General features: G+C 47.6%; 1 protein-coding gene across 3 annotated transcripts in view; it reads right to left on the minus strand.

Annotated features, from left to right (window-relative positions):
* WDFY4 (WDFY family member 4) overlaps window positions 1-21,806 on the minus strand; it is a 249,821-nt gene that overhangs the window by 207,170 nt on the left and 20,845 nt on the right. For all 3 annotated transcript variants that reach the window (XM_086381617.1, XM_086381616.1, XM_086381618.1), the window contains exons 2-8: window positions 20,047-20,297; window positions 10,812-10,926; window positions 9,827-9,939; window positions 7,674-7,808; window positions 4,901-5,090; window positions 2,401-2,590; window positions 202-359 (exon numbers count right to left, since the gene is read on the minus strand). In XM_086381617.1, coding sequence (XP_086237743.1) covers window positions 202-359; window positions 2,401-2,590; window positions 4,901-5,090; window positions 7,674-7,808; window positions 9,827-9,939; window positions 10,812-10,926; window positions 20,047-20,280 — 1,135 coding nt within the window. In that variant the 5' untranslated portion in view covers window positions 20,281-20,297. The remainder of the gene's footprint in view (window positions 1-201; window positions 360-2,400; window positions 2,591-4,900; window positions 5,091-7,673; window positions 7,809-9,826; window positions 9,940-10,811; window positions 10,927-20,046; window positions 20,298-21,806) is intronic.

Here is a 21,806-nt window from a genome sequence, read left to right on the forward strand (position 1 = left end):
CCTCTAAGTCTCACCCAGGGCATTTGGAAAAATGTGTAAGGGAGAGATTCTCAGTACATAGGTAATCCCCCAAAGGCATGACAGAATCAGGCCCTACTGGGTCACTGACAGCTGCCACAGGTTTGTTTCTGCACGGAGAAGCGGGAAATGGCCGGCACCGCCTTGTCAGGGCACAAGGCACCCAGAGACAGCCAGACCCACCGGAAGCCTCCTGATGGAACTTGAAGCCTTCAAGCTGCGGGTAAGTGATGCTGTCGAACACTTTCAGCTCTGACCTCCCACAGGTTGTCAGCCACACCACCAGCCCGAGGAGCTCCTCCAGGTGGGGGTCAGCCTCGCTCTGGGTCAGTCCGTCGTACCTGTGGGGACAGACGAGACCAGCTCCCTGGATGTCTTGGACAGAACAGCCAGGTTTGCTCAAGGTGCTGGTCACAGAGAGGCAGAGGCAATGAAGATCACAGTGCTCGGCAGGACCCCAAAGATCTCCACCAGTTTAGCACCGAAAGGCATGGCAGGGGGGTGGCGGGTGGATAAAAGTCACTGTTTGTAAGCATCAGCCCTAGATCTAAGGACTTGCAGAGATAGAATACAGAGAAACCTGTATTTCAGGTATCTGAAATATCTCTGTATACAGAGGAACCTCTGAGCAGAGCCACAGCAACTGCTCACAGGAGAGCTGCTTTCCATGGAAGGACCCCCAAAACGTACGGGCCTCAGGCACCAACAGGTCAGAGCAACCCCAAAATGAGAGATTTGATATTTCAGAAGAGCAACAATACAAACAGCATGGGAAATAATTGGACTTTATTAGATTTCTTCATGCTTATTTCAAGGGTGGGTATTTCTTTCGTTTTCAGCTACTTATGTGTGGTGGGCTGCCTTGCTCTTCTCATGGAGAATGGTCTCTTAAGTCTCATTGTCATGTCAAGAGTAAAAGTACTGGCAGTGTGACTTCCATTAAGGCAAAAAAGAAAACAAATGAGCCGATATGGGTCCTTTCTGACATTCCCTGGACAGTTTATTTTCCCTCCTGCCTTCCACAAGAAGTCTGGGGAAAACCAACCAGCCATTTAACCAAAGAGATATTGAGGAATTGCTATGACAGAGACGTCCATGGTAGCAGTCACCAGTCAGTGATGGTCCAAACTCATGTAAAACATGGCATTCTCATAGATACATTCCTTGGGCTTCCCTGGTGGCTCAGACAGTAAAGAATCCACCTGCAATGCGGGAGACCTGGGTTCCATCCCTGGATTGGTAAGATCCCCTGGAGAAAGGAATGGCAACCCACTCCAGTATTCTTGCCTGGGAAATTCCGTGGACAGCTACAGTGAGCTATAGTCCATGGGGTCACAAAGAGTCAGACACGACTGAGTCTAAGATTAAGTCTGAGTCTGACAGACTAAACACATGGAGATGTTCATTCTGTGTGTGCCTTTGGAGGAAGGTCCTCTGGATGTTGTCATCTAATCCCATTCCTTTGGGATTTCAGTCCCCTTATCCGGGTCCTCCCTCTAAACTAAAAGCCTGACTCTGTAGCAAAATCTGTGAAACACAGTGATAATCTGCACCCTACAGATGAGCAACGCTGCTCATAGTCAGAGTGAAGCCAAGGGAATTTTTGTGGCTTTGCCCTTATCGAGCTTCCCCATAACCAGTGGGAGAGTTCAGGCCATCAGCAAGTTTCTTTCACTTCCATCCCTTGGTTTATCCAATCCCTGAACCCAACTTGAAGATGACATAGCAATTAAGAGTGGAGGAAATTAGTCCAGAGTTTGCTGAGTCACATCTTTGTGTGGTTCCCACGGATGAATAATTTGAGAAAAACAGTAAGGGAAAGGCCCTCTGAGACAGAGAATGGAAGGAAGCCAGTACAGGAACATTATCAAGCAAGAGCAGTTGGACCTTAGTCCTCCTGGGGACTCTGGAAGGCAAAGTACAGCTATCCCACCCAAGGGGCAACTTTGCCGGGTGCATATCCATCAGCTTCTACCAGTCATTGGTAGAGGGCTAGTCCTGGGGTTTGCTGACCTGTGGGCACTTCCAGCCCCACAGCATACAGGCAGAGCTTGTCACAGCCATCCTAGAAAGCCTTCCAACAGAGGGTGTGGACTCTGACAGGAGACTGTCAGACTAGCAGGCAAGCTGGCAGGATACGCCACCAAATGGACTCGGTAAAGCTGTTATTGAGCTCGCCCATTGGTTTCCTAAAGAAGTTAACTTCAAACTCAGCTGCACATTGAATTACTTTCGCAGTAAAGTCTCTCTGGACACGATCTATGGAGATTTGTATTTCAGAAGACATTCTGAGAAGCCTCAATATTTTTCTCCAGAGCACCATATATGATTCTGAGGACCTCAGCCTCCGCTGTTTCTTTCCCACCAAGCGCAGCCACTTACCGAAGTAACACTTTGAGCAGCAGAGGGTAGCCCTCCCCGGTCTCAAACTCCAGGAACAGAGCTGAGGAGATGGGATAGGAGTCCTTCACAAAGCCCAAGACGAGGCTCACTACCTCGCTCACCTCAGGAGCGGGGAGGGTGTCAACAAGCCTGGAGAGGTTCTGGAGGGAGATCTTGATGCAATCCATGGCTGTAGGAGGAAACACACCCACGCTGAGCTCAGAGACAATAGGTTTGCTGCAGTGGTCATTCCCTCCCCACCTGATTTTAAATTGCATGTCAAGATGTGAATAAGAATTCTTCTAAAATACTTCTGTTGACTCTTGGATCAAGAAGAAGCTGCCTTTCTGAGAAGTGTCATCCTGAGAGCCACACTCTGGGGCCCAGATGGAGAGTAAGTTAAAAAGGAAGAGGATGAAAATCTCTTAGCCCTCTGCCCCTAATTCCCAGCATGCAGAGGAATCCAGGTCCATTAGATAACAAAAGGCAAGACACAAGACCTGAGTGTCACAGGAGACCTTAAGGAAGCAATGCTGTGCAGAAATTAGCTTGATGAAAAGTGCAGGGAAGGATACATGAACACGCGGGAAGATGAAGGGCCAAAAGAAGGCGTGTTTCAGCTACTAAAGAATCCAGAGGGTTGGAGCCTGGAAGCGTGCTCCACAAGGCAGAGGATGGAAGACGGTCCAGCTGGTGTGTGGCCTGCTATGGAACGCACCGTTTACCCCAGAGCTGTGAGAGGCCAGGGGAAGAATTGAGTCAGCAGAAAGATGCCATTGGGTTTGCATTTTGATGGATCACTGTTTTTAGGGCTCTTTTGTTAGGAGAAGCCTCTTCTGAATGCCAGGAAAGCCACGCCAGTGTTCAGGAAAAGTGTCTCTCAAAATTTGAGATAAGGCATGTTCAGTCCCTCACCTGTGAGCCAAGGACATGCTCCCAGGACTGCATGCTGGGCAGGGAAGCACTGAGAGTCACCGGCTTGGCAGGGAGACACCAGCCTAGTGCTCACTTCCTGACCTTCTCCTCAGCCTACAGGCCCATGGAATATACTCATTCCCCTGCAGGGGCCCTGGGCACAGGACTCTAGGTGACTACATCTCCATAACATGGCTTTTTTTTTTTTTTCCAGCTGAGAATAATGACCACAGTGAGAGACCCCTGACACCAAGGCAGGCAGCTTTTCTCAGGGGTCTCTGACTCTAGCCTGTGAGGGGTGCCTGTTGCTGAGCACCTCAGGCCTGGCTCAGCCTTACACTATTACTGCTGAACCATAGCTTCATCGGGAAATTTCAGTCATGAAACGGGATGATGTTTTATCCCAGGGCTCGGTTACAGTGAGAGGGGGGACTTGCATGTGCCCAGCTCTCACCCCCGACACCCTCTATTATAAGGGGTCCCAGAAAGAAGACAAGTCATGGGACAAGTGCTCGTGGACAAGCAGGTCACAGTGGCAGGCTCAGATCCCTCAGAGTTAACCCAAGAGACGGACGGCTGTGTTCCTAAGAGGCACTTCAGCTGGTGAAGCTGAACAACGGTGCTGCGAAGGTCTGCTGAAGACTTTTGTCAGAACCTACTCAACCACGTTATCCTTGCAGAGCCTCCCTCCCTGCCCCACGGTGGGCCAGCATCTCAAAGGAGGCCAATACATTTTCCCAAGATTCTGCAGGCCACAGAGGTGTCTGTGCTTCCCAGCATTACCCGCGTCCTTGGGAGACAGACGATGCTAAGGGAAGTCCTGGGACAGCTAGAAGAATTGATTCCCTCAGGGTACAACCTTTGATCACAGCCACGTAATGATGCTGGGATGCTGACCAATGGGGCGCCCACTGCCAGGTACTATCTGAGGGCTTCAAATATGCCAACTCATTAATGCATCCCAGCAATCCAGTGAGATCAGCGGGGTTGTTATCTCCACTTTACAGACAAAGGAGCTTGAGCACACAGGCAGTAAAGTGCTCAAGGCCACTCAGCTAGGGGGACAGGGCCGGAGCCCACAGCCTGGCTGTCTGACCTCAGAACCGAAGTCCTTAACTCTTACACACACTGTCCAGAGCAGAGCCTAAGGTGCCGGAATTGGCATCTTGGGTTTAATATGTGATTCTCTTCTTCACTAGCTGGGGAGCCTTGGCAAATTCTTCTATCGCGCTCAATCATCTGCTTCCTCACTACAAAATGGCATTAATCGTCAATATCTAGCTCAAAAAATTAGATAATATACGAATGAGCTCAGCATAGTATGTGCTTGACAGTATGTGTAGTAAGTAAGTTGCCCTTTCCCTCTCCCTTCCAACAGATCATCAAAATGAAGAGTAAAAGCCCCGTCACGAGTGGGCCCAAGTAACACAGGGTCACCCACCAGGCATAACTGGACATCAGTGAAAACCCTGTTTGTTCATCTCTTTTTGGATCCCTGGAATCTATGCTGATGCTGCCAGGGCATCCCAGGGTCTTATTCTAGAAAGTGTGCCCACAGACCATCCCTGGTCTCCCAGGGTCATACCCTGCAGGTATTGGATGACGCCGACGTTCTGGGCCTTGGAGATGGTCTTCAGCACACAGAAGGTGGGCTCCTTCCAAAAGCAGCAGCTGTGCTCTCGAAGACATGTCGTGGCAATCATGAGAGACTGGAGTTCATTTCCTGAGAGAAGTCCCTCCAGACTCTGAGCCTCTCCACAAATGTTGAGCAACATCTGGGGAAAAAATACAAAGTCTCTGGTTAGGAAGCCTCCTTTCTGTAATGAATTTGTTCCTTACTTTTCCTTGTCTCAGCAGGAGAGATAGAATTGTGGATGATCACCCTCTGCCTGAGACTGGTAAGGTCAACAGCCACCCATAAAAAGGTGGCAGGGCTAAAATGTGGACTCCTAACCCAGTACAAGCAGTGGTTATCCTTTCCATGTCAGAATAACACAAGAGTGTTTGACTCAGAGAGGTGTCTTATTACACAGACATGCAGAAAACGCCACCTGTGATTAAAATACAGAATTAACGGTGCTATTTAAAAAGAGAGCTGTGTTCCTGGATCCCTGGCTGGCACTCAACCTCTACTTCTCCGTAAGATTACGAGCGCTATCCTGTAACCTCCTAGCTGGACTTCTTGCCCCCATCCATCCCATGTTCCTATGGTTACCTCCTGAAAACCTACTGGGCACGGGCATGGAAACCAAACGCTCTAACATGGCTCAGGGTTCCGCATGGCCCAGCCCTGCCTCTTCCCTCATGTTACCCTGTGCACTCTCCTTTTGGCTCTTGGTGGTCTTGTGGGGACCCTCCTCCACTTTGGCGAATACAGAAAGCTCTTTCTGCCAAATCCTTGAGCCCCTTTTTGCACAGTGATGGAGTCTCAGCTGGATAGTCATGGAACTGGGGACAGCCCCCCTTTTCTGGTCTCCCCTGAAGATGGCCGGTGATTGTGGCCATGCGACCCTTCACCTGGCCAGCCGTTTCTCCTCCTCTCCTGTCTCCTCCCCCTTCACATCTCCATCCCAACCTTCAGCTCCCTGGTTCAATGCCATTTCCTCAGAAGTGTCTCCATTTGTGCTCAACCGTAAGTCAGGTCCCCTGGCTCTCATTTCCAAGCACATCTCTCAGTTTTCCATCAGAGCATTTAAAAAACTGGATGCTGCTCCTTTATCCATGTGATTATTCTCCCCAGTTGGCTTCTCTATCTCTCTGTCATCTCTATGAGAGGGTGTGGGTCTAGTATAGAGATGCACCCAAGAGGAGCTCTGTACATTTTTGTAGAATGAAATAAGGAAACTCTGAAGAACCTTGAGGTGGTATTGCTGTGGCTCACATTCTGTCCATACATAGAGAGGACCACTGAAGACAGGGCTGCATTAATTCCCTGCAGAGCGCGTGGAAACCACACAATAAAGACTTGTTAAGTACCCAGTACTGTGTCCTGACCACCACTTAAAATATGATTTATATGTGGGCAAATGAGGCCTACATTTCTAACAAGTGAAGCTTAGGGGACAGCCCTGCATAAGTGGAATCTGGCAGAACTCGTGAGATACCCACAGGTAACGAGGATTCTGGCTTGAGCATTGGTCTAAGATGGGCGCAGGTGTGAACACGCATGTTCAGTGGCCAGCTGCACTGGCGGTTCCCAAATGGTCCTGTGTACCTGCTCCGTGTGATACCCTGGCCAAGGCGCAAAGAGAAGGAAGGCAGACAGTACCCCGCCTCCACTGGAGAGGCCAGAGGAGTTTTCTGGAGAACACAGCACTCCAGAAGCTGAGAAAGCAGAACTTGTCAGTAAAGGAGTAGGGGAGAGAGGTGAGAAGTTATGTGAAAAGTCTCTGCCAGTTAGAGAGGACAGGAAAGACGGGCAATGACAGGAGCACACCGCACGTGACAGTGGCCTGAGATGGTCCGAGAGGAGAGATGGAGGTGACCCCACAGAGCGCTTAAATGCAGACTCCGAAGCCAGATCCCCAGGGTTCCAATCCCTGCCCCCACCCACCTCCTCTATGACCCTTACTGTTGTTGAGTCGCTAAGTCATTCCCACTGTTTTGTGACCCCACGGACCGTAGCCCGCCAGGCTCCTCTGTCCATGGGATTTCCCGGGCAAGAATACTGGAGTAAACTTCCATTTCTTTCTACAGGGGATCTTCCTGACCCAGGGCTGAACCCATGTCTCCTGCTTGGCAGGTGGATTCTTTACCACTGAGCCACTTGGACTCTGGACTCGTGTTTACTCACCGTACTTTAGATCACGCTGAATGAAGATGACAATACCATTCACATCCTGTGATGAAAGACAGGACTCAGGCAGGTGATGGGTGTAAGGTTAGGGCACAAGGCTGGTATATAGAAAGTTCTTATAGAGTTACACAAAGGGGGCTTAGCGAGTTTGTTCTCAGAGGTGCAGGGGCCAGAGACAGGAGGTTCCAGGTGTCCAGGAGGGTGGGCAGGACCCTAGAACACAGACTGGAGGACAAGAAGTTGGTGCAGCCAAGCAGAGGAGGAGGAGAAGCACATTGTTCTGGAAGAGAACAAGGGCAACACAGAGATACAAGGAGGCGGAGAGAAAACAAGGGCAACACAGAGATACAAGGAGGCGGAGAGAAACTCTGTCTTCCAAATGCACGGGATTCCACAGCCTTTGCAGAGCCTAGGGGTGAAGGGGTGAGCTGGGCCCTCCAGGAGAATAGAGGAGGCTCAGAGCTAGGGGTAGAGAGAGACCAGAGGAGGTTGGAGAAGCAGGTTGGAGGACCAAGAAGCAGCTTGGCCTAGGCCCAGGGAGTCCAGCCCTTCCCCTACTCACCTGCACAAACATCCTCTGAACTTGAACATCACTCTCTAAAAGCTCATCCGTTTCCAGAGGAAAAACAAAGAACAGGTAAAGGCACTGGAGGAGCAGGGCTGGGAGCCCAGATTCAGCAACTCTGCCCAGCGTCTCCTGCAAGGGAAGTTCAGACGTGACCCAGGGGTGCAGAGCACAGCTCCAGACCCAGACCAGAGAGGTCATCCAACTCGTTTCTTTCAGCCACGAACTTGGGGAAGTCACTTCCTCTCTCTGGGCGACACATTCTCAATTAGGAATGGAGACAATTTTAGGGCCAGAGGGACAGCTGTGAAGATTAAGTTTACATAAAGTGTGTATTATGTGCTAGGTAGATGTATCTTTTACATGATAGATGATAGGAAGGAAAGTGGGGGGGGGGTGCTGCTGCAGAGCAGAAATCAAGGGCATTCCTGGCAATCACACCACTGGTTTTGACAGGTTTCCTCCTGATGAGGGAACTGGAAACTCAGTCAGGAAGAGGTGGCTGAGAACAAGTTCAAGCATCTGAATTAAGGACATGATCAGGGCCCTTTCCATCCCCTTGCTCAGATCCAAGACCTCAGCTTGACCCAAACAGCCCTATCGGTGAGGACCAATAACCCAGAGAGCCACACACCTCAGCAGCCCCAGGACTGCCAGACAGAGGACAAGGAGTCAGAACAGAGGGATCAGCCTGAGTGTGCAGCGTCACAGGGCCTCTCTCCACGGGCTCTGCCTGCAGCTCCACTGCTGTCACTGCACTGTAACCTCTGCATGTGTGTGCACATACATGAGTGTGAGAGAGCACGCGTGTGGCTAATATAAAGCACACAATATCCCACCCTATTGACTAAGCTGACAGACACGGTGGGTACGTTAGAAAAAAGAAAGGAAGAATGTACAGTCTGGGCCAGCACCAGGCTGCTGGTGCCTAAAGGTTTTCACTGCAGGTAATGTCTGCCACCTGTATCGGGCACATGCCCCTGCGTGGCCGCACTCAGGGTGTCTCTCCCTGTGCTCTGAACTGCACCATCTCCCCAGAAAGCCAACTGCTTACTCTCTCACTGCTTTGGAGGCAGACTCCTCCCAGCAGAAAGCAAGGCTTTAGGTTTTTACTGCCCATGCTGAAAACAGGCCTTCCTCAGCGGGTGAAGAGCCCCTACCCTGTGCTCCAGGTCACTGTCCCTGATGTGGTCCAGGCGGTTCACAGAAAGGAAATGTCAGGCAGGTGGTCCTCCCGCTGGTGAGCAACTGTTTGCCATGCTCCTCTCCCGCTTCCTGGTACCATCTCCAAATGCCCGTCAGATGCCCGTGTTCACCACTAGACAGAGGGCAGCCACCACCCCAGCCTGGTTCCCTGCTGCTCCTAGGCTGGGCACCAGGACACTCACAGTGGGCACTCTCACTAGACAGAGGAGCCTCTGGACCTGCCCTGCACAGGACTTTGGGTCCTTTATGCTGATGGCCACAGCTTCTGGGGGCTGCTTCTGAGAGACCACCCATCATCGGCAGACCACTCAAGGTCCCCGCCTCATGGTGGGATGAACACAGCCAGGATGGGGCCTGGAGGGTAAGAAGGAATAGCGGTCGTTTTCATCTCTGGTGCGGCACAGGGCAGGTGCCTACAGGCCTGGCTCCTTTAGTTCAGCAGGAGGCAGTAAAGAGCAGTGGCTAAAGCATGGAGTCAGACAGGCTGCACGTCACAGGCAAACCTGATTGTCATCACCAGCGCAGCATCACTGCAATCTGATTCCAGGGTCTTGGGAGGATTAACTGCACAATGCATGGCGTGCACCCAGCCCCGCCCTGACACACAGGAAATGTAGTCTACACATCACCCATCACTGATCCTCACACTAACCCTAGAAGGGAAGCACTATTATCTCTAACTTTAAAATTAACAGCACAACAGAGATGCAAAGAAATCAAAGAATGTGTGCAAGGTGGCACACAAGGTGAAAAGGCAGGATGAGACTAGGCAGGATTTCAGAGTCTGGAGTCCATGTTCTTTATCCAAGGGGCGTCGAGGGGGAAAAGCTGTAGGTCAGTTTCGTGGAAAGAAAGCACCCTGGAGGAATTCCACTGCCCTGTGCTGGGACACTGGTGAGACGTGCCCAGCCAGGGAGGCGGGGCCAGTGGGGCCTGGAACTTACGGCATCCGTCCCCGTGAGCACATACACCGACTTCAGGAGTAGGTGACCTTCCTGAGGCACGTCCGCATCTCCCTTCCACTGCAGCAGCTTCCCGGCTGCCACCCGTGCTTGCTCTGGCAACAGTGTGGGGAGGAGAGAAAGTGTCACCAGCAGGCCGTGCGGTGGCCAGGTCACCCAGCTTCCCTCCACTTGGGCCCCTCTCTCCCCAAGGTATGCCTTAGCATCCTTACGGAACCTCCGCCTCTTGCACGCCCGACAGTGATGCCTGTATCTACACCAAACATTCCATTCTCTGTCAGCATTAATCTCCTTGGAGGATAGCTTTTATCATGCCTTCATGCCTGTTCAACAGCCGTCAATGGCTCCCTGTTGCTAAATAATAAGAACAAGCTCCTCAGCAACTGGACTTGCCACAATCCAGTGTCTTCTCCCCACTTCCTATGGCACACAGCCCCTTTTGTCGCAGGGAGTCCTCCATCTACACGATGCTCAAGCTATTCCTTCCCCCGGCATCTCCTTCTGCTCTCCGCCTCATAGCCCAGGCTCTGGGGGTCCAACTCCATGAAGGAAAGGATGTGAGTCAGGAGACCTATAGCAGGAAATTTGCTTGGCTTTGGTTTTGTGTGCGTGTGTGTGAGTGTGTGAGTGTGTGTGTGTGTGTGTGTGTGTGCACGTGTTGCAGGGAGCAGCGTCTGTGTGTGTATGTGTGTATATATATCACACACATACATAGGGTAGGGTCAGTGGTGTGAGTGTGTGTCCCTCCCAAGAGCAGCAAATTTTCCCAAGTTCGCCTTCTCTTCCCTCTTCTGGCCTTTTCCTCTCTTCTCCAGGGTCCTCAGGGTCAGAACCTGGCCTGCTGTACATGTTCAAAGGCTCTGCTCTAACTCCCCTAGAAAGCAGAGGGGCTTCGCCAGAGGCCTGGGAGGGGCCCGCAGAGCTGTTTTGCTCTGCGTGAGGTTCTCCAGGACAGCTCTTCTCTTACCTGCAGGCTTTCCCACAAGTGCCTTCTGTATTTCTTGGGCAAACTGGTTGGAAACATCTTCAGCCAGCCTTTGAAGACTGGGAAAGCAGATGATCCCCACGGAGTGTTCCCAGGCCTGAAGTGCAACATGCAGGATTCACTCAGTGGTGTCAAAGCTACAAAACTAGGCATCAGAATCACCACCCTGCCAGCCTAAGTCACTTTCTCAGGTTCTCGGAAAGCCGCTGAATCACCCACGCTCCAGCTCCCACTGTCTCCCTACACAAGTGAGATTCTGTGAATTCTTCAACTCATGCTGAGCTCCAAACACACCCAGCTTTGACTCTGGACGTCTCCCCTGAGCTCGCGCTCCTGAAACACCAAACACGCTTTGCTGAATCAACTGCCTTCCCTCCAAACCCAGTGTATCTTGTCTCAGGGGATGGCCCTACTGAGCACTCACCTGCTGTAGAGGGAAATTCCAAGAGCAATTCTCTAGGTCCCTCCTGCCTCCCCTTCCACACCATCAATTTCTGGGTCTCACTGATTCTCCTCTTACACTCTTGTCAAACCTCATGCAAATATTTTAGTGTGGTAGTGCAAGTATTTCTTTCAGATAAATTCCAAAAGATAGAATTGTAGATTTAAAAAAGCAGGATTTTCAATTGTTGTTGTTCAGTCGCTCAGTCATGTCTGACTCTTTTCGTGAGACCCCCATGGACCGCAACGCACCAGGCTTCCCTGTTGTTCACTATCTCCTGGAACTTGCTCAAACTCATGTCCATTGAGTCAGTGATACTATCCAATTAAAAGAGTGTTTTTTTTTTTTTACCATTTTTTTAGTGATTTGGTACCTATTACTATTAATAACTACTAACTCACTCTCCAGAAAAAGTTTACCAGATTAGCCTCCAAGGGCTCCTTGGAAAAGGGCTGATTTCTCTCCACCCACACCAATATCGAGCACTGTGGTACTTTTTCATCTTAAATAAGAAAACTTACAGAAGAAAAAAATATCTCATTTAAGTTGCAATCTTTGGGTAACTAGAGTGGATGAACACTTTTAATGCCTTTTGAATTAGCCTATTATTCTATTGGGTTTTTCATTATTTTCTTATTTATTTTTAAAATCTTTTTATATACAAAAATCATTAACCTTTGGTCTGTAACATTATCTCAGTTTTTCTGAATCTGTCATTTCATCTTTAAGTGTGGTATTGCTTGGTAAACTGGACAGAAATCTGAAATTCCCATGAAATGAAATTTCTCAGTCCATCCCTTCACTTCTGGATTTAGCTCCAAGCTTAGGAAATCCTTTTCCAGTCCAAGTTGTTGCCGTCGTTGTTTGTAGTCTCCCGTTTCTTTTAATTTCCTTAAAATCCTCTCTTATCTGTCCCTTTCATCTCTATCCCATCTGGTCTTCTTTTTCCTCAGACTTTCCCTGATTATTGTTTAAAATACTATTTAATAGAAGTCTTACAATTCTGCTGGGGATGCCAGACTCGTCCCAGAATTTCCTCCAGTTTCCAGAGTAATCCTGTTCCTAGGTCTGCTTTGCATGTGAGTCCTTTCCCTTTGTTCTCCCGTGTCGTCCCGGGCTGAGTACAGAGCAGAACGACTATCCTTGGCCCCGAACTTGAGTTCCTGGCAACTCCTGACCCCGGGTTCCCACCAGGGAGGTAAGCTGCTGTGCCCATTCCTGGCAGTGAGTGGCCACTGAAATGCAATTTGCTTCCACTGCTCCCACTCCTTCCCAAAGGCCTGACCAATTTTTTTTTAAGCTGAGATCCTCCTTCTAGAAAGGGTGAGAAAGACATAACATTTCCAAAGGGAAATCATTCTCAGCATGTTTCCTTGCAACATATACTATGTTTGTTTAAAAGTCAAAACCTTTAAAACTCTTCTTGATGTGAAAAGACACTATATACAAAACGAGGATGCAGACTACAGGTCGGGAGACAGTATTTGTAATGCATGTAACTGACAGAAGGCTGGTATTTAGACCCCTATAAATTAATTTTTTAAAAGGCTGATTTTTTAAAAACAGGCAAATGAAGTAACACACAACTTACTGAAAGATAAACAGAAAATTACTAATAATCAGGGAAACGCAAACTATAACTGCAAGAAGATATTTTATGCTTTTCTGGTTAGCGGAAAGGAAAAATCTGACAATACCAAATGTAGGGAAAGTGAGGAACCATGAACCCCCATACCCTATGCTGGAGAGTTACTTGAAAGAACCTCTTTGAAGAGGCATTTAACATGATTAAATAAAGCTAAGGGGGCACATGTCCAACCACCCAGCAATTCCAGTGCTAGAGAGAAGTCTCTAAGTGTATCCCTAAACACGCTGGCGTGTGTGCACAGGTGACATGGACAAGAAATATTTATGCAATGTTATTTTTGATTGGGAAAAATTTAACGTTCATCAATAGGATAATGAATGATTTGTGACAAATTTATATAAGGATAGCACATAGAACTGAAAAAGAAAAAAGAAATAGAGCTGTATCAATACAGATAAATCCCAGAAATAGAATGTTGTGGAAAAAGCAAATTGTGAAAGTATATTACAGTTTGAGTCTACAAAAACTTGTCAGACTATACATAAATTACATGATATTATTACTTATGGTTATAAAAATACACCCATATTATTGTATAATTTACATACAGTTTTATAGGTATCTTAGAATGATACCATAATATAGTTTTACAACTTGCTGTCTCTTTGTATATTATTTCGCACAGGGCATGTTAATTCAGCAGGTTGGGAGTTACCATTGGGAGGGAGCGGAAGGGGAATAAGTTCTTGAATTTATATAAACGTGGCTTTAGTTTATCTGAAATGCTTTATTTCTTTTATATGGGTGGTGCATGCGTGCATGCTAAGTTGCTTCCGTCATGTCTGACTCTTTGTGACCCTGTGGACTATAGCCCTTCAGGCTCCTCTGTCCATGGGATTCTCCAGGCAAGAATACTGAAGTGGGTTGCCATGCCCTCCTCCAGGAGATTTTCCTGACCCAGGGATCAACCCTGCATCTTACTTCCTGCCTTGACAAGCAGATTCTTTACCACTAGCACCACCTGGGAAGCCCATATGGGTGGTGAGCACCTGGCTATTTATTTTGATTTGAACAAAACTTTGTATCTGAATTAGTTTAAAAAATTTCAGCCCTATAAATGGACATAGTCACACCTTTCCTTTGTAAATAAAATAAAGTAAATAAACAGTATATCAGAACTTTGCTAAAACTACATACTATTTTACATAGTAGGCCTCCAACAAATATTTGATAAATGAACATATGACAATGGGACTCACATTTTGCAGAATAATGGCCAAATGTGTTGCTGGTTTTGTGCCGAATGCTGTGCCAAGCACTGACATGCATTGCTTTCACTAATCCACGTAACATACCTTTGGGATTGGTATTATTATTATTCCCACTTTACAGAAACTGAGGCAGAACCAGACGGTAACCTGAGATAACCAGTTAAGCAGCAGAGTAAAGAGTTGAATTATCTCACGCATACCTAGATAGCACGTGCGTGTCTAAGAAATCTATGGCTACCACCTGGAAACCAGCTATCACCTGGAAAAGTTAACCTCTGCAGAGAAAAGTCAGTCCTCCTGGCTGGGAATTTCAGTGGTAACATTATTTCCTTCCCCAGGACTAAGAACTCTATGATATCTTCCTAACAAATGTCTGTGCCTCCTCCCAGCGCTGGCAAACCCCCGAAAGGCTGATTTGCAGGCAGTTGACTCAGAGGCATCGAGACTGTCTTTGAGCAGTGGGACTCCAGGAGGCACTCCACAATAAAGCTAATTGGGCCACTGTGACTTGAGCAGTGATTGTACACTCAGCCAGATTCTCCCAAGGCTCACACTCCTTCCGGGGACCATGATGGCTACTTCTGGAGGCCCATGAACTCTTTCAGGCCGCTGGGGTGCTATCTGATGCACAGAGGCAATCATTTACTGAATGGTACCATGGAGACCCCAAAGAGTTAAGGCGGCTTTCAAAAGGAACTAATTTTTCCCCAAAATTGGGATTTGCATGCTGGGAGAATATTGCTCAATATTTTAAAAAATTTTTATTTACTTACATTCTCTAAGCTGCACCATCACGTCCTGTGGCTGTCCCCTCAAGTGGAAAAAAGAACAAGAAAATGATGCTCTGGTCTCCAGAGCATAAGGAATGACAGACGCTCTAGAGGAAATGAGAGAAAACCTCGGCTTTGAAAGACAGAGAACCTGGTTAGTTTTCAAGTGTGACTGCCGCATTGCTATTTCTTCATTGCTGCAGAGTTTGATGACTTGGCCTTTAAGTAAACTCAAAATATTTCAGATACTTTCCATGAGTTTCCCCTGCTAATTCTCTCCTTTGTAAGCAGAAAAAAGTGATGCATCAAAAGTTTATTAACATAACAAAAATATTGTTCCCCTGAGAAGGGAATAAACCATATTGCAGGCCCCACTCTGAAGTGGATTAGAGCCAGAGATGAACAAGAAGGAGTATTTATCCTCACCATCCCCTCTGGATGTCACACTTGGAAATAACTCTTGGTCATCCTTGTTATTACATTTAATGTCACTTCTCTCTCTTCCATAGTCAGTTGAGTCCATGCTGGGTTTATATAAGAATAATTGACCACATCCAACAGTATAAACTCTGTACCACTGGCTGGGCAGTTAGCCTAAGAGTACCTTTTCACACACAGACACACACACACACACACAGACACAAATACAACTGACTTAGTTTTAATTCTAATCCCCCAGCACTAGGAAATAAATGGATTCCTGCTTGTGTTACCCACTGTTCTGATTATCTATTGCTGTATAACAAACAAGCCCAAATTGAGTGGCTTAAAATAACAGCAATCGTTTATTTTTCTCATGGACCTGCAATTCAGGCAGAGCTCAGCAGGAACAGCTTTTCTCTGCTTCACTCAGCTGGGGTGGCGAACAAGGGCTAAGAGATCCAAGATAGCACACTCACGTGGCTGGCAAATTGTGCTGGCTGTCAGTAGCAGGGCAGCTGCAATGCCAGGAGCTTTGGTTCTCTCCACACGGGCTTTTACTCAGGGCTGCCTGGGCTTCCTCACAACATGGCAGCAGGAGTCTAAGAGCAAGTATTCCAAGTGACAGGGAGAAGCTACAATTCTCTTGAGACCTGAGCCAGGAAATGTCATTTTTGCCCTATTCAATTAGTCAAGCCATCACAAACCCATCCAGGTTCCAGGGGAGGGGACACAGATGTCATCTCTTGAAAGGAGCAGTGTGAACCTATTATCAGTATCCCTAATCTACCAAATGCACAGAGCTGCCTTTTTCCCCATGTCATCCCACCCATGAGATTGTCTGTCCCAGACAGGGAGGAATTTTACACTAATTGCCAAGGATTCCCCATCGTCTAGCTGTCTCCTTTCTCTCAAAGTACATATTCTAAGGACAATCTTCAACAACTACACCTGTAACTCTAGTTTCTCCGTCTATTATTACCCAATATCTATATGCAGAGAGAGGATGCAGGTGGTTCCCTTTTCCCTAAAGCAGTCAACTGAAGGCCAACAGGACCTGCCCGTACTTGTGAGAGGAAGGCCTTTTCTTGCTCTAAGAGCTTATGATAGGAAGGTTTCAGGAAGACCAAAGCCCAAGGCTCTTGGTCCATTGAATCCTTCCTGCCAGCACCACCGTGCACCCTGGGGAGTCATTGGCTCTGTGCTGCTTCCTGCGTGATCCAATTAAACCACCTCCTTGTCTGCAAGGTTCTGGGGTCGACTCCCTAAACACACAGGTGCAAGGAGTGGCAGTCTTTCTGAACTCAAGGAGACATAGGAAAGTCTTGACTGGCCACTTGCCATGGGAGATGGCTTTTTAAGTCCTGATACTCCTAAAAGGCTTCTTTGCAAACAAACTCAAAGAACTCTGTTTTATGGATATACAATTTGGAAGAGAGTTTTTACAAGCTTGATTTCTTACATTGTAATCCAGTGGCCATCCTCGGGCTTCATCTACAGCTCAGATGTTATCTGCACTACAACCCCTCCCCCCCACACACACACAAAAACCAGCTTCCCACCTTCCCCATGTTCCTTTCTGCTACCAATTCTTAATTAAGAAGCTTGAGAGCTATTGTTGTGGCAGGATTTTATTGGTCAGAGCTTAATAGGAACAACAGGTTTGTAAACATATGGGCCTTAAAAGAATATAGATTTTAAGTAAATGATAAAAAAAAAAGAAAGAAAGAGAAAGCTGATGATAGTCTGCCTCTACAGGGCTCATCAGAGGTGCGCTCCAGAGATCCGACACAGCAGATGCTGTCAGTGCTTTTGGAGATCGTGGTAACTAACGGGATTTCAAGCTGCGCATGTGCAGTCAGTTTCCGGGAGACTGGCGGGAAGGGAATGGGCACCATGTCTACTCTCCATGTGCTGTGGACTTTACAATCCTCATCTGACCTCACCCTCACAGTATCCCAGCAAAGTGGCATTGATTCCACTTTACAGATGAGGAAACGGAGGCCCAGTAAAATGTAGTAGCTTGCTCAAGGACGCTCAGCTAATAAGCAATGGAGCTGGGTTTGGAGCCCTACTGTTTGACTCAAAATCCCATGTATTCAACAATAGGGCCATAGTTCTTCCTGTAATTAGGAAAGGGTTTGGGAAACATGAACCAATATTGATGTTAGGTTATAATAGGAACCACTTGCTATCCGTGAGGTCAAAGTGTATATAGGGTCAGATAACATAGATCAGTGATGTGGCTTGGGTGTATTAGAGAGTGAGGGACTAGGGTGAACTAAGAGACCAAGACCATCTTCTGTTTAAAGAGGTGCCCCTGACCATCTCCATCCAATTATCACTATTGGAGCTACAAATATTTTCAAGAGGAATTTGAAACCTGTCTCAGATGAAAACTTTCCACTTTGAAGAAATGGCACCAATTCATTTTTGAATGAATTCAATTTTGAGAGTCCCTTGGACTGCAAGGAGATAAAACCAGTCAATCCTAAAGGAAATCAGTCCTGAATATTCATTGGAAGGACTGAAGCTGAAGCTGAAACTACAAGACTTTGGCCACCTGAAGTGAAGAACTGACTCATTGGAAAAGACCCCGATGCTGGGAAAGATTGAAGGCGGGAGGAGAAGGGGACGACAGAGGATGAAATGGCTGGATGGCATCACCAACTCAATGGACATGAGTTTGGGTAAACTCCGGGAGTTGGTGATGGACAGGGAGGCCTGGCGTGCTGCAGTCCATGGGGTTGCAAAGAGTTGGACATGACTGAGCAACTGAACTGAATTCATTTTTAATTCCTAGAAGCCAAACAAACACATTTTAGGTCCTACTCAGTATCCTCTGTTCTCGACAGTTGCAGGTAAAACCTCTATCGGTCTTCCTTACTTTCATAGCACCAGGCCCAAAAGAGACTACAGGAGCTCAATAAATAGCTACTCTGTCCATGGAATTCTCCAAGCAAGAATATTAGAGTGGATAGTCATTCCCTTCTCCAGGGGGTCTTCCCAACTCAGGGATCAAACCTGGGTCTCGAATTGCAGGCAGATTCTTTACCATCTGGGCTACTGCTGCTGCTGCTGCTGCTAAGTCGCTTCAGTCGTGTCCAACTCTGTGTGACCCCATAGACGGCAGCCCACCAGGCTCCCCTGTCCCTGGGATTCTCCAGGCAAGAACACTGGAGTGGGTTGCCATTTCCTTCTCCAATGCATGAAAGTGAAGTCGCTCAGTCATGTCCGACTCTTAATGACCCCATGGACTGCAGCCTTCCAGGCTCCTCCATCCTTGGGATTTTCCAGGCAACAGTACTGGAGTGGGGCGCCATTGCCTTCTCCGTGGGCTACTAGGGAAGCCCAAATATTTGTACAACAAAAGAATGAATTCTCAAATCAACAATCTGGAGAGAGGCAAAGAGGTGTCAAGCCCCAGCTCTCAGGTGCAGAGTCCTTTCATCAGGGCTAGGGCTGCTCAGAGGGGTGGGAAAGATACAGCGCTATGGCTGAACCCAGACACTTTCCCAGGGACTTGGTGGGCGAGAGGCAGCAATTCTCACATTCCTCTTATAAGGCAAAGGTGATCTGAGAACTGGGTAAACGGCCTCCCAGAAGTTGGGGTCATCGAAGCAGGAAGGGCTGGGAGTGAGAAACCTAAGTGGCCCTCTTGGTCTAGTTGCTCTTTTCCAGTATGTTCCCTATGTGCCAGTTATCCAGGCTGCGAAATGGGATATAGGGAGCATACTAGTCCAACACATGAAGAAAATTATGAATTCATAGACAATAAGTTCCTTGGCAATTTTTTACAGAAAGGCATGCCTAAGTATTCAGTGCATCCTATAAATATGATCCCAAGAAAATTCTGAGTCATCTTTGTAAATCATTAAGTATTTCTGGTTAATAGGTTAGATGAAACACATTAGCAAAGGGATTTCCCAATAAAAATCTGCCAAAGCCTCCACCTGGATATCCAAGTTTATTTTCAAATGTGAAAGTATCTCATATTCTCCATACTTTGAATGTAAGTGTATGGATTTTGCAATAATATCCAAAATCAATGGTCAAGCAAAAACTAAGTCTTCATAAAAAAAGATGCTTTTCTAACTCTACAATTAGACTTTAACACACTCAACTCCAAGGCAGACCTCACTGGCAGGAACTTCATTCCAAGACAATAAAGGAAATTCCTTGTACCCAAACTGTTCTCAGCTGCCACCAGCCAGAGTGCCAGCCCAGTGGGCAGGCTGGGCTTCTCTTGTGTGTCTACGGCCAAGGAAGGGAATACTGCTCTGCTGCTCCCCACTGATCACATCTCAGTCTGCGTTATTGATGCAACTTATGTTCTGACTCTCCCAGGCCCTGGTGTTGGAGTCACCAGCCACGCCGCCACTCACATGTTAGGACACAGATTCCTTTCCTAGCTTCCAAAGGAGCAGGTTTCTCCTCTGGCCCCTAAGCTGGGATTGAACAATATCATTGTTGAACAATGTCCTTTTTTATTTAAAGAGACAATAATACTCAAGAGCCAACTGTCCATCCTTTCCAAGTCCATCCTCACCCTGGAGATAAGCCTTGTTGCTATCTTTATTAAATAGCACAACACTCACCTCTAAGCAACCAATCAGAGACCACTCGTGATGATATTAAAACCACCGACTCCAGCTTCCAATCATCCCAGAAGGGTCCCCAGAGTGCTGTATCATCTTTTTACAGTTTCAAAAATGAGAATACCAACCTTTAGGAACAGTGGGAGAAGATTCAACAGGCTCTTCTGTTGTTCAGCCGGGCTCCTGGAAGCCAACTGCTGGTATTCCAGAAACTTCCTTTCCAGCATCTCCCAGAGGGCAGTGGGGCCGGGGGTCTGCCCTCCTGGTGGGAAATCAGGTTGCGCAGCATCAGGCTGGGCTTTGTTTTTGGAACCTGGGTCCTCAGCTCTGTCTTCAGCCTCTGAGACATCTTTCGCCTCCATGCCTCAGCAAAGCAAATCTGAATTCAGAACAAAAAAGAAAACTGAATAGTCCCATCACAACACTTTCTGATGAAGCTGATTGTGGAACGAAATATCATCCTCATTTAGCCCAGTTCCTCTAAGAATCTGAAACTGACTGAAATAAGGAACACTTCTGAAGAAAGAGATTTCAACTTAAATGTGACTCATATTGACAATCTAACATTTGCCAGGCACCAACCTGGGCTCTTTACAGACTCCCTCACAAGAGACATGGGTACTCTTATCTTCTCTATTTAAGTAAGGAAACTGATGATCCAACAGGCACCCAGGCAACGAGACGTCCAGCTGAAATGTGAACCTTTAATACCAAACCTGGCTTTTTTATTATCTGACGCTACTCCTCTTTAAGAATGCTGAGTAAATAGGAAAAACATGTAAATGTCTCTCAATATTTGTAGAGGCATGCAATTCCATATCTTCTATTTTAACTCCATCACATGAGACCAAAAGGCTGCAAGTTCTTCATTCTCAGTGTTATTAGCTCCATACTCAATATTTTTAGAGAACTTTGCCCTCAAAATGACTCTTGAAATCCCCTAGTCAACTTAAAAGAACCAAAACCGATGTTTACAAGCTGGGAGGCCGGGGTCAGCAGGCCTGAGGACAGGAATATATGCCATGTGTGCGTGCTCAGTCGCTCAGTCGTGTTTGACTCTCTGCATGCCCATGGACTGTAGCCCTCCAGGCTCTTCTGTCCATGGGATTTTCCAGGCAAGAATACTGGCATGAGTTGCCATGTCCTCCTCCAAGGGATCTTCCCCACCAAGGAATTGAACCCGTGTCTCTTGTGTCTCCTGCATTGGTAGGCAGATTCTTTACCACTAGGGCCACCTGGGAAGCCCATGAGTGAGCAAGTGAGTGAAGTCGCTCAGTCGTGTCCGACTCTTTGCAACCCCGTGGACTGTAGCCCACCAGGCTCCTCCATCCATGGGATTCTCTAGGCAAGAATACTGGAGTGGGTTGCCATTCCTTCTCCATGGGAAGCCCATAAAACTAGCCATAGGCTTATTTACCACACAGGCAGCCTTGAGAAAGTACTGCTATCTGTGCCTGTGACTTTTCAATTGCCGTACTCTGTTGCTGAGTCAGGACAGGCTCACAGCACAACAGAAGTTTGTTTGTTGTTTGTTTGTAGGACACTCCGAGCAGAGACCAGAGTGTCAGGGTTCCCTGCAAGAAGCCATCCCTAACCACGATGCCACCATGAGGGGCACAGAGGTGCCCATCCTGGAACCCAGCCCCCGACTGACAGCCACGAGTCAAGGGGTGGCAACCAGACAGATGGACACAGAGGTGGGTCCACAGTGTTTTGCTCTGGGCTAAGAAGCTGAGGAGGTACATCGTGCTTTATTCTGAGCCTGAACACAGAATCCTTGCAGGCTAGAATTCCCGCTAACTAAAGATCACATGGCCAAATAAGCCAGCCTGTTTTGAAATGTTCTCACCTTTTAGGTACAAAACTCCTTGAGCCCCTGCTCTTCTAT

The sequence above is a fragment of the Bos grunniens genome, chromosome 28 (assembly GCF_055505025.1).
Source record: "Bos grunniens cultivar Pamir isolate PY7600 chromosome 28, Bosgru_T2T1.0, whole genome shotgun sequence".
In the NCBI taxonomy this organism is placed as follows: domain Eukaryota; kingdom Metazoa; phylum Chordata; class Mammalia; order Artiodactyla; family Bovidae; genus Bos; species Bos grunniens.